The sequence below is a fragment of the Monodelphis domestica genome, chromosome 1 (genome assembly GCF_027887165.1).
Source record: "Monodelphis domestica isolate mMonDom1 chromosome 1, mMonDom1.pri, whole genome shotgun sequence".
Taxonomy (NCBI): domain Eukaryota; kingdom Metazoa; phylum Chordata; class Mammalia; order Didelphimorphia; family Didelphidae; genus Monodelphis; species Monodelphis domestica.
Genome location: NC_077227.1, coordinates 236,576,056 through 236,589,681, shown reverse-complemented (window position 1 = coordinate 236,589,681; position 13,626 = coordinate 236,576,056). Strand labels below are relative to the sequence as shown.

At 37.8% G+C, this 13,626-nt stretch overlaps 1 protein-coding gene across 9 annotated transcripts in view; it reads right to left on the bottom strand.

Annotated features, from left to right (window-relative positions):
• The window catches only part of LOC130457893 (galactocerebrosidase-like), a 147,301-nt gene that overhangs the window by 28,387 nt on the left and 105,288 nt on the right, over positions 1–13,626 (bottom strand). For 5 of the 9 annotated variants that reach the window (XM_056820607.1, XM_056820598.1, XM_056820589.1 and 2 more), the window contains 2 exons: positions 13,146–13,309; positions 7,991–8,067 (listed from right to left, as the gene is read on the bottom strand). The exons of 2 other annotated variants lie outside the window; for them this stretch is intronic. In XM_056820607.1, the coding sequence (XP_056676585.1) occupies positions 7,991–8,067; positions 13,146–13,309 (241 nt within the window). Of the gene's footprint in view, positions 1–7,990; positions 8,068–11,005; positions 12,145–13,145; positions 13,310–13,626 lie in introns of those variants that run through there. 2 more of the 9 variants (XM_056820623.1, XM_056820615.1) reach the window with 2 other exon arrangements.

The following is a 13,626-nucleotide window of genomic DNA, read 5'->3' as shown; positions in this document are numbered from 1 at the left end:
TTCTGTGTGCCCCTGGTTTCCTTGAGAAGGTTCTTTGATATTGAGAATTGGGAGAGAGTAGAGAGGTTGCTACAAAGGTGTTACACTTTAGAAGGACCTTCCATAATACCTGTAGATACCTTTTCTCTCTGGGGGTTAATTCATGAATCACTTGATCCAGCGTTCTGTCCCCCGAAATCGAAGCTAAATTCAATCTCATAAATCCAAGTAGGAAAATGAGAAAAAAACCAATATAATAGTTGCTCCCCCAGAGAAGCCTTCTTTAAATCCCACACCCAGTTGTACCTTGGTTTAGCACTTCATCAAGTTACAATTCCCCATTGGGAACAAGACAACAATGCTTGGGAATCCCTTCCCCCCCTCCCCAGCCTGAAGCTCTTTCACCTAATTATCAGGATGAGTTAAAAGAGGAAGCAGCATCTGGAATAAAGTTTATCCCCCTCCCACTCTTGGGATAATCTTCCCCTTCCTTCCATTCCTCCACCTACACAACCTCTGACTCCTCAATTCAAGTAGAGAGGAGTCCCTCTTTCAATCCCTTGTCACCCACCTCTGTTTCTATTCTATTTGAAAGAGACTCTTTGCTGAGGACATTTCTAATATGCTTAAGACTCATAGAGCCAAAGTTTCTCCTCACTTCTCACAGTTTTTAAAGAGATAGTACTTTGAAAAAAGCCAAGAGGATACTTCCCAGTAAACATGGCTACAATCTAGACTCGAATCACTTCCTCTCCCCGGCACCGAGCGAAATAGACTACCTCAAAAGAGCATAAAAATCACCTTTGGAAGAATGGAGGGACTCTCCAGTACCGCACAGAAACGAAGGTACGTGGGGTTTGAACATTTACACACTATAAGAAGGAGGAAAAGCTTACAACAAAAACGTGAACTGAGCCACCCTTACCCCCCCCCCCACCTCTCCCACCAAACCAGAGTAGGGTATCAGAGCGCTCACTGGGACAGCAAATGAGTGAGGAAGTCTCTGTCTGGGGGGGCACACCAGGGTCCTTGGGATCTAAAGACTACTAGGAAACGACCTCTCAGGGTGATTTCACAGGAGAACCCTGCACACTGGAGAGCACACAGACAGTGGATGCCCTGCAAACTGGGAACAGTGAGGAGTCTCAAGAGTCTGTAAAAACTGCCTAAGGCCAAAGCATTTCCTCTTGTTGTAGTGAGGGGGGGCAAGCCAGACTCCCTGGAAACTGACAGGGAATATCAGAGTTCCACCCCTCAGAGCGGTTTTACAGGAAACTCCTGCCCACAGCGAGAAGAGATCACAGAGCATGGGGGCGGGCTTGCTGAACACAGGGGTGGGTGCGCTGAACACAGGGGCCAACATGCTGAGCACAGGGGCAGGCACACTAAGAAACCTCGGAGGCTGAGAAGAACTAGTCTGAGGCAACCTAAATTCACAGAAAACCCGCCCATATCACCCAGACCTCAGACCAAAAAGTAAAGGGGAAGAAAACTACCAAAGAAATGGCTTACATGGCCCAAAATCAAGCCTCCAAGAAGAAAGGGAAAAAAGTGACTATTGAAAACTTTTATGGCGGGAGTTCCAAAGGAAAAGAAGAGAAAGCGGATGAAATCCAAACAAAATCAAAACATGCCTCCCAAAATGGAAATTACCCACAAGCTCTGGAAGAACTCAAATTGGAGCTTATCCAAAAGATGGAAACCTTTTGGAAAGAAAAATGGGAGAAAGAGATCAGCAGTCTGATAGACAAGACTTCACAATTGGAGAAAGAGCTGGAAGCATCTAATGGCAGACCAAGCTGAAAAGCAAAACCACTCCCTAAAGACCAGAATTAAGCAACTGGAAGACAGCGAGCTTGCAAAACAGCAAGAACAAATAAAGCAAAGCCAAAAAATTAATGAATTAGAAAAAAACATAAAATGTCTCACTGACAAGGTGACAGACCAGGAAAACAGAGGAAGAAGAGACAACTTGAGAATTATTGGTCTGCCCAAAAAACCAGAGATAAACAAAAACCTCAATGCTATACTACAGGAGATTATAGAAGAAAATTGCCCACATGTTCTGGAGCAAGGGGGCAAAATAGAAATAGAAAGGGTACATAGAACACCCTCTATACTAAATCCCCAAAAGAAAACCCCCAGGAATGTAATTGCCAAATTCAAGAGCTTCCAAGAAAAGGAGAAAATCCTACAAGAAGCCAAGAAGAGGAGCTTCATGTATAGAGGGGCCCCAATAAGGATCACACATGACTTAGCACCTAACACACTAAGAGACCACAAAGCATGGAACACGATATTTAGAAAGGCAAGAGAGCTGGGTCTCCAACCAAGAATCAACTACCCAGCAAAACTGACTATATACTTCCAGGGGAAAGCATGGGCATTCAACAAAATAGAAGATGTCCAAGTATTTTCTAAGAAAAAGACCAGAACTTAGTGGAAATTTTGATATTCAATCACAGAAAGCAAGAGAAACATGAAAAGGTAAATATGAAAGAAAGGGAAAAGGAGAAAAATCTTATCTTTTTCTTTAAGTCAAACTCTCTTCTATAAGGACTACATTTACATCAAATTATATATATTAATATGTGGGGAAAATGTATTGTGTAACTCTCAAAAATTGTATGCATCATAAGAGTAGTTAGAAGAATCATGCATAGGGTAAGATTGGGGCATTAAGAAGATTTGGTGAAAGGGGGGGCAAAGAAAGAAAAAGGGAGGGGGGAATCACCGATGATGCTAAGATTTACTTCAAGAAAAGGGGGGGGGGACTAAATAGAATAATCTTTCCTATATAAAGATACACATGGGAAGGGGTGGGGAAGAACTCTCATACGAGAAGGAGAGGAAGAGAGCATGAAGTGGTATTACTTAAAACTTACTCTCAGTGAAATCAACTCTGAAAGGGGAGAACATCTAGATCCATTGGGATCCTGAATTCTATCTTATCCAACAGGGTAAGAGAGAAAAGAAAATTAAGGAGGGGGAGGGTGGAGGTAATATAAAAAGGGAGGGAAGGAGAGGGGTGAGGGGAAGGGAGCATTTAAAAGGAGGGGCTAGAAAGGGAAGCATATCAAGGGAGGGGCCTAGGGGGGTTTACCTAAAGTAAATCACTGTTTCAAAAGGTTATAGCTAAAGAAAAAAGGTCAGAACTAGGGGAAGATATCAAAATGCCAGGGAATCCACAAGTGACAATCATAACTTTGAATGTGAATGGGATGAACTCACCCATAAAATGTAGACAAATAGCAGATTGCATTTGAACCCAAAACTCTACCATATGTGGTTTTCAAAAAACACATATGAGGCGGGTTGATACTCACAAGGTTAAAATTAAAGGATGGAGTAAGTATGGACCTTCACAGATGTCTAGCAAGAGTTTAGTTAACGGAGAATTAAGCTGCACTGTTGATCGGTGCTTTGTGTAAATACATCTTAACATTTAGGTGAGAGGGGCCTTAAGAAGGACAGTCAGTAGTAGGAAAGCAATTCTATACATGAGTTAAGCATACTTGTTGCATTGTCTCTGCAGATTCTATTTTTGTTTACAATATTAAAATGTATGTTAGCAAAAATGGGTGGATTTTCAAATAAAATGCAGCTTCCACAAAACTTTTGTTACAGTAAAACAAAAAAAAATTGCCTAGACTAACAGAAGAAGAAAAAGATATCTTAAATAATCCCATATCAGAAAAAGAAATCCAACAGGTCATCAAAGAACTTCCTAAGAAAAAATTCCCAGGACCTGATGGATTCACAAGTGAATTCTATCAAACATTCAAAGAACAGTTAATCCCAAATACTATACAAACTATTTGACGTAATAAGCAAAGAGGGAGTTATACCTAATTCCTTTTACGATACAAACATGGTACCAATTCCAAAGCCAGGCAGGCCAAAAACAGAGAAAGAAAATTATAGACCAATCTCCCTAATGAATATAGATGCAAAAATCTTAAATAGAAAAGATTCCAGCAAGTGATCAGAAGAGTCATTCACCAAGATCAAGTAGGATTTATACAAGGGATGCAGGGATGGTTCAATATCAGGAAAACCATCCACAAAATTGACCACATCAACAAGCAAACCAACAAAAATCACATGATTATTTCAATAGATGCAGAAAAAGCCTTTGATAAAATAGAACACCCATTCCTATTAAAAACACTAGAAAGCATAGGAATAGAAGGGTCGTTCCTAAAAATAATAAACAGTATATATCTAAAACCATCAACTAATAACATCTGCAATGGGGATAAACTAGATGCATTTCCAATAAGATCAGGAGTAAAACAAGGATGCCCATTATCACCTCTATTATTTGGCATTGTACTAGAACCAAGTTGTTGATTATTTCAATTAGCTTTTTGGTTGAATCTCTAGGATTCTTTAAGTAGACCATCATGTCATCTGCAAAGAGTGATAACTTAGTCTCCTCCTTGCCTATTTTAATGCCTTCAATTTCGTTTTCTTCTCTAATTGCTACTGCTAGTGTTTCTAGTAATGAATGCTGGAGGGGATGTGGCAAAGTAGGGACATTAATTCACTGCTGGTGGGGTTGTGAATTGATTCAACCATTTTGGAGGGCAATTTGGAACTATGCCCAAAGGGCGATAAAAGACTGGTTGTCCTATGATCCAGCCATAGCACTGCTGGGCTTGTACCCCAAAGAGATAATAAGGAAAAAAACTTGTATAAGAATATTCATTGCAGTGCTCTTTGTGGTGGCCAAAAATTGGAAAACGAGGGGATGCACATCAATTGGGGAATGGCTGAACAATTTGTGGTATATGTTGGTGATGGAATACTATTGTGCTCAAAGGAATAATAAAGTGGAGGAATTCCATGGAGACTGGAACAACCTCTAGGAAGTGATGCAGTGCGAGAGGAGCAGAACCAGGAGAACATTGTACACAGAGACTAATACACTGTGGTACAATCGAAGGTAATGGACTTCTCCATTAGTGTCAATGCAATTTCCCTGAACAATCTGCAGGGATCTAGGAGAGAAAATACTATCCACAAGCAGAGGACAAATTGTGGAAGTAAAAACACTGAGGAAAACCAACTGCTAGACTACAGGGGTTGAGGGGATATGACTGAGGAGAGACTCTAAATGAACACTCTGGTGCAAACACCAACAACATGGAAATGGGTTCGAATCAAGAACACTTGTGATACCCAGTGGAATCGCACTTTGGCTATGGGATAGGTGGGGGATGGGGGGGAGAAAATGATCTTTGTCTCCAATGAATAATGCTGGGAAATGACCAAATAAAATAATGTTTAAAAAAAAAAGAAAAAAAGCAAGATGGATTTTTCCGGTGACGTTTTTAGACTGATAAGACAGAAGAAGAATTATATTTTACCATAATATTAGATTAATTATCAGGATTCTGAATCTATATTTAATATTTATTTCATTTGTCTTTATGTTGTGTCTCATTATAGGTCTTATCTAAGTATCTTCCTAATTGGGCATTCACAAAATATGCCTCTGAGTCCTCCACGGAGGGAGGTAATTAATTCTGACCTCTAAACTTGACAGAGTGTTCCATAAGTTATTTTCTTTTTTCCTTGTCTTGGAAGAGCCCTCAGAGAAAAGGAAAAAGATTAGTATGGAACACACATAGGGAAATTTTTTTCCTATAATTTGACTATTCACTTGATTTTAATATTAAAGATTTATATATGTAACTTTGGAAAATTGTTAATGAGTCTGACAATGTACTATGATACAATGTAATTTTATGGTGTTAATTACGTATCAGTTAAAGGTGATATGTTAGCTAAATTTAATTCTGCACTATACCGGTAGCTAGAGTATTGTTTATTATCATTAGGACTGATAAGGTATAATGATTTCAGTAAATTTGAGAACTATTTGAATGTAATTAATAGCCGGCTTGACCCTAAGAGGGAATTTTTATTTTATAAAGGCAAAAGGCTGAACTGGCTATTTAGTAAACATCAGATCTATACCTATAAAATTCAGTCAAGAAAAGGTTGCAGTGTATTGTGGAAAACTTTCTCTAAGATTTAAATTTTCGATTTTAAATGAGATGTTCTTTTATTACAAGTACTGCTAAAAATAGTAATAAGTGATTACATGTAAGCATTAGGATTTTAGGAGCTTAAATTTGGTAGAATGTAATACTGGGTGAACACAAAATTTGGATGAATTTGTACTGTGAAGAAAATTAAATTTTTATGCAAATTGTGTAAGTGTATAACACAATTTTCAAGGGAAATTTGACCAGTCCAGAAATCAAATAGGGCTCGGTATTAGGTTATTAAATATAGGTAATTAATTGTAGTCACCTCTCCTCTATTTATAGTAAAGAGGAGGAGCCAGATGAGGTGAGAGAAATAGTAAATGGAAAAAAGTATGAAGAATGGTAGTTCAGAATATGAAAGAAATATTTAATCAGTTATGAAGAAATGTTTTGAGTTATAAAGAAGCAAGACTAGAGGTTTTCTTCTGCCTTGACCAGAGGACTGAAAGGTAAATTGGAATATTAAGAAAACATTGTTAAAGGACTTAAATCAAATTAATTAATCAAATTAAATCAAATTAAACAATCCTCCATTTGTACAGCCACTCACCTGGGACTTTCCTGTGCCTTGCCCTTCCCTGTATTATTAGAGTCTTTATGGCATCTTATGGGCAACTCTGAATCACCTCTCATCACCTTACATAACAACTTCAACAATTAAGGAAAAGGGAAACTTGATAAAAAAAATCATTTAACTGTAATGAATAGTATTTTCCCTATTGTAGTATATATCAGAGATAATAGCTTGCTTTTGATTGCTTTAGATTCAAATTAAATATTTGGTAATATTCATTTTGATTTTATATATTCATATTTATTATCAGTCATTTGTTTAATTGCATACTTATTATCAGTTATTTGTTAAAATTGCTAGTACTATTCCCTCTTACTAAAATTGTGCTCTCCACTGCTCACCAGCTTCATTCTACAGTGTGCAGACTAAAAACTGCATTATTAAAAGAAATGAAGGAGGAGATATCAGAGGTAGAGAACTCAGTCTGTCTAAGATTAAGACTTGAGTGCCCTCTCAGAGGCAGATAACTCGGAGTCTGTCTAGATAAGGTCCGAGTGCCCCTTCCTTCAACTTCTTTATGCTTAGCATAATAAAATATGCTATTGCTGGCAATAACGTGTTATTATTGATTTGACTGTTCCATGAACCCAGGTGACCTCAGAGCCATATCTGCTACACCTTCTTGCTGATGCTTCTCCAAGGATTGTTTTACTGTCTGTGGTCCTTGCCTTTAACAGATGTTACCAGCTTGAATGAAAGTACACTCATTTTGCCATCAGCAGATGAGGTCCTTCTGACTCCAAACTCTCTCTGGTCTCCTTTTTTCTCTCACCTTTACTGAGAAACTCTGGTCTCGGTTCTGCCCCCCAGGGGGGCACTTTACACTTAATATCTGAAAAAAAGTCCACTAAAAAGTAACATCAACAGTAAAATTATTTACCTATAAACCAGAAGCTATTCTCTGCCATCCTGGGGACAGGATTTGTAAATGTAGAGTACCCAACTGGGACCAACCTAAACAGGCAACTTATCCTGTTTCCTTTTCTTTGTGGCAATGTTACTCTCCACTGGCAAAAATAAGTCATGTATCAAAGTAACATAAGCGGTACTACTGGCAATTAGGTGGCACAGTGGATGAAGCCCTGGAATCAAGAAGATCTGAGTTCAAGTCCAGCTTCATTTCAAATACTAGTTGTGTGACCCTGGGCAAGTCATTTGATCTGTTTGTCTCAATTTCCTCTTCTGTAAAATGGGGATTAAAAATAGCATATGCCTGCCTGGGTTGTTGTGAGGATCCAATGAGATTATAACTGTAAAGAGCTTAGCAATAGTGCCTAGCACATGGTAGATGCTGTATAAACATTAACTATCATTATTATTGTTGTTAGTACTATAAAAGAGCACTTTGGCTATGAGAATGTTGAATGGTATTACTTACACTAATAATCAGAGTGATAGTGTACCATTGTTCAGCTGTGACGTTAGCAATTCCTTTCTCTATTACTCTCACACTTGCTGCAAAAGAAACAGAACATAGAGATTTATTTTTTTAACCTAAATCAAAGAAACAATAGTCAAGGTGGGAGCTTAAGAAGACATTTAATCCTTGCCTTTTGAAAAATGATCCTTTATGAAATTATTATCTAGCTTCATTTATAGATTTTTAATTTAATTAATATAAATATGAACAAATATTTCAAACACCTTCAAGCTACTGACACTCTAGTGGGGAAAATAATCAAATTTACCCATTCATTCAAGAAATATGTATTAAGAACCAACTCAATATCAAATACTGCATTAGGTATGCAAGAAGAATCAGAAAATCTCTTTAAGTGTTTGAGAAGCAATATGAATGGACATGAAGTATATGGAAAGCATATTATGTGGGGTTTTAATACTTTTAAAGATATTTATCAACTTCATTAGAACTCTCATTTTTCAGAGGTGTAATAATATATATATTAATCAATTATCTTTATTTCCTTTATGATTACTGTCAATTCAAGTTTTTCAAATATGATTTTCCATTATTTTACTTAATTAGGTGAGTAAACATTGTTTTTATTAATCTGGTTCTCCCTTGTCAAAGTAGGTTTCATTTGTCAACTTTCTTTTAACAAATACCAAATTATTTCCTGGCTGCTGCTTGATAATATAATTTGTGGTGTAGATATACTAATGCCCCCTTTATTTCTATCTTTTATCTATTATTTCTCTTGATTCTCTATCTTTTTCCTTCCTCCCAAATGAATGCTTTTTTCATTTTATCTAAGTCTATAAAGCATTCCTTTAGTAATTTTAAAATTTCATTATAATGTTGTTTGTTTGTTTTTTTGGTAAATTAAATTTGAGGCATTCTAATTGTTCATTGCTTACCATCTGAGAGAGCAAAGAGAGGAAGGAGAGAATATGGAACTGAAAATGGTAGAAAACAAATGTCAAAAACTGTCTTTACATGTAACTTCAGAAAAACAAAACATTATTGAAGAAGGAAAGAGAAGAATGAATTATTAGAATACAATAGAGGGAATGACCGATTTACAAAGAATCTGGGCATGAAAGGACTTTGGAAAGTAGCCTGGGACACACATGGAACCATATAGGCTCCAATTCTGGAATAGGAGGAACACTTAAAATGGGAAACAGATTCTGTGGGACTCCCTTGATCTCTGGACACTGAGGATTGCAGAAACTTAGTTCCTGTGGCCATTTTGAATCAGGTTTTTAGGAGGTAGCTGAAGTTCTTGAGCAATTTTAGAGTTTCCTGATAATCAGAAAAACTTCTGTGACCCTGAAACCTGTGACACCATTTCTCATATGGATCATCCATTGTGTGTGAGCAGCAAGGGCCTGAACTATCTAGCCTAAAATCAAGCCAGACCACCAGACCTCTATCTGACAAACTGGCCTCTATCTGACAAACTGTACTATGTTCCTGTTTTAATAGTGGACCAGCAAGTCAGGAATAGATAGCAGACATTACTTTAGGCAGATAGAGAGCGTAGTGAGCATAGACCAACTTTGTTATGGCTGAGGCAGGTCAGGCTGGGGGGGAAAGATAAGACCTTATTAAAGATAGGAACTCTGTCTCCCTGGTCCACTTACACTTGATGTGTTTTATGAAATAAACCAAGTTCTTTGTTTATATCATCATGACAGAGCACTCAGACCGTGTGGTCATCATCCGACAAGAACTAAGGCCAACAATTGGGCTTCAGTTTATGGTCAACTACTGTTGAGTTAAACACTGCTCCAATTCTCAAAGTCAAACCTACTGACTTTTATCAGGTCTTCCATTCACTTATTTCAGTATCAAATAACAAAAAAATTGGTGGAGTAGATGGGTTCTTTCAGGTAATCTTTTATGGATTCTCTCAATCTGTCTTTATAAGTAGCAGCAGCAATAACAGCAGTATTCTTCCAGCACCTCTTCCAGGGTTTCTTTTGCTTGTTTTTCCTTTCTAAAAGTCCTGTATGTCTTATATTAACTCCACATTCAATTTCCAAGTTTAATATTCACGTTTTTCGCCACTGTCATATATCCTTCCAATCTTATTTGGTGTTTTAAAATTTTTTACATAACTTTTTCTTCTGCCTTTCTAGTCTTACATTATAATTATTTTCTCTCTCTTTTTTAGAAATCTCACTGTTTTCTGAAAAAATTGAAAAATATCTTCTGTTCTAAAGTCTTTATTATTTAGACAATGATTTCTGAGCTTATTTCTTTGATATTTTCATTTTATTTGGTCTGGTTTACAGGCTTCAAACAGCCCAACGAGTATAATCCCAAAGGAATTATGGGATTATGATGAAGGAATTAATTCCAATAGAGATAAAAATCACAGTAGTTATAAGGATCACAAGGCCATACTGGGCCATTATTTAGCCAGAACCAGGACACTGGGGGAGCAGTAAAGGGGTGTGATTGTAGTTTTTGACTACATATGATCTCTGCCCAATACACCTTTTGCTTTAACATTTCAAAGGATGCTTGATTTCATTAAAGTGAACATTTTCCTAAAATAGTGTAAATAACAATTTAAACATAACTTCTCAACCTATGAAACTAGCAAATTACCTAAAACATAGGTGATTTTTAAAAAACATTTTTACTGACTCAAGTCACACTTGGTGACTATGCAACAAATGTCTATGTCCTAGAAGTGGATTTCTAAACCCTAAAGGGGATCAACCTAATGAATCAGAGGCCTTCATCCTTATTCCTTAGTATTCTTAGCTATTATTAGTAATTACCTATTTTAATACTACTACTACTAAGTAATAATAGTAGAGTAGTGAGACCTTATATAATATGAATTAAACAAATACAAATTCAGGTATACCCAATTAGCAAATTAAAAAATAAATTCAAAAAATGTGCAAAATAAAAAATTTTCATTGTACTAAATCAATGCTATTTTCCTATGAGAGGGAAAATTATATTCTGCCCACTAACTCTCACACATCATGACTCCGGAGCCAGCTGTGGCTTTCCATTTTTCCTGGTCCTCCCAGGGGGGCAGTCCAGGGCCCATTGCAGGGGACATGGCCCTACCTGCTCTTTTGCAATCTCTTAACTCTGTTGTTGCCTTTTCCCAGCTCCCATTCTGTCCTCATGAGCCAAGACACTCAGTGATTTCCTTCATACAGTCCTTGCCTTGGTTTCAAGTTAAGGCTCACACCAGGCATTCAGGTAGTCAAGAGGAGATGATGTCACTTGTGCAACCCCAACAAGGGGGAAGGGTCAGCTTTTTTCCCATGTTCCCAAGTGGCATAAAGTCTCAGCACTTTACCCAATCCTGCTCATTTTCCTGCTGAGAAGTGTCAGTAGGACACTATATTGCTTTGCATTAGATATTAGCACCCACATTTGTTTTTTGCCTGGAGTTCACCCATGTCATGTAGTAATGTAGTCATGTCCACGTTGGAGCATTGTTTCTCCTTATTTCATCTACATGATCTAGTTATTAACAATGGCCCCAAAGAACAAGAGTAGTGATGTGGAGAGCTCTGATAAGCCTAAGAAGAGCCGTAAAAATGCGCATTCATATAAAAAACTGATTAGATGATGGCCTTGTATTATGTGTGACTTTTAACTTACATGGTGTCTTGGAAAATATCAGCCATGTAAAATGAAGTCTTTATAAATAGCAGCAGTAGCAGCAGTAGCAGTAGTAGCAGCAGCAATAGCAGTAGTAGCAGCAGCAACAGAAGCAGCAGTAGCAGCAGCAGCAGTAGTAGCAGCAGCAGCAGCAGTAGCAGCAATAGCAGTAGTACTAGAAGTAGCAGCAGTAGTACTAGAAGTATCAGCAGCAGCAGAAGCAGCAGTAGCAGTAGCAATAGTAGCAGTAGTAGTAGCAGCAGCAGTAAGCAGTGTACAACGTCCCAGCTCAGACAACACTGATGCTGTCATTAACTGTTGCTCTTGCTATCAATGACCAACTTTGAAGGGAATGTGTCATTTTAGAGCACAAGAGGTCAGGGAGTACATGAGAGGTGCCCAGGACAGCCACTGCAAAGGTGAGGAGGTGGGAGAATGGGCACTGTAAAGGAGGAGCTGCAAAGTCGGTCAGTGTAGACTGTAGAGGTCTGGAGGAGTACACATATGAAAAAGAGGAGGCAGCAAACACTCACTAAACATCTGCCATGGGCCAGGCACTACACTAAGTTCTGGGGATACAAAGACCAGAAAAGGAAAGAAACGATCTCTGCTCTCCAGGAGTTTTCATCCTAGCAACCAGGAGGTAAAGGCTTTTTTTAGTCTCACCTTCCATCTTGGAATTCATGCTGTGTATCTGTTCCCAAGCAGAACAGTGGTAAGGGCTAAGGCAATGGGGGTCAAGTGACTTGTCCAGGGTCACACAGCCAGGCAGTGTAGACTATTGAATGACTAGCTCATTTAGTACAGATCCACAGAAGACAAATAGCCATTCAAAAGTTTAACAACATTTATCAAGCTCAATTAGTTGCTGTCCTGAGCTACAAACAATCCCACTCCTGGTTATTCATTGCTATTCTTCCCCTTTCTTGGAATATTCCTCAATGCTCTAATTTTCCCAGCCTAGTAAAGTTCCCTCTCTAGTCACACCTCCTCCATGAAGTTTTATATAACTACTTAATTCCTCAATGGTTCTTCTATTTGCTGAACATCTAGACTGCTGTCTATATTAATGAAACACAACCTTTTCACCTTTTAATGTGTGTTCCTCTTTTCTGCCTAACCAAATTTTAGAAGAATCATTTCCATACCTTCCCACCACAGCTAGTACACAGTAAGCGCTTAGGAATACAATACAGAGTCAATAAACAGGGCAGCTTAGTGGAGCAGTGGGTAGAGTGCTGGGTCAGGAGTCACCAAAACCTAAGTTCAAATCTGCCCTCAGACATTTACCCTGGCTAAGTCACAGAGCCCTGTTTACCTCAGTTTCCTCAGCTGTAAAATGTGCTAAGGAAGGAAGCAGTGAAAAACCCCATTATCTTTGCCAAGAAAAGCCCAGATGGGGTCAGACAGTCTCAGATATGACTGAAACAATTGAACAGCAACAGGAGTCAACAGTTATTCATCAACTCACACATAAATATTTACTTACCAAGATCACTTGTAACTTCATATGTCCCATTTGCCAAAATCCAGAAGAAAACTCCTTGGGCACTTCGAATGGATGACCCAGCCTGATTTACTCTTGCAGCAATGAATATGCCACCTGTCACCGGTGTCTCAATGTAAACATCACAAGTTATTTTTATATCCTTCCTAAATAACAAAATTGTTCATTAGTTCCAACCAGTTACATTTTTCTAAATATAAATTAAAGGTATTAATTAAGCACTTGATTTTGTACTTATATTTAATTGAACTGATATTTTCTAGTAGTTAATACCGTCTACTAGTTAATTGCACTACTAATAGTAATAGTAAACACTATTAATGATATAGAACTTTAAGAATAACAAAATGCTTTGTATATACATATATATGATTATCTTATTTCCCCCTGACAGCAACTGTGAGATTTGTTATTTGATTACTTTGATTTTATAGGCAAGGGAAATTGAGGCAGACAAAGGCTA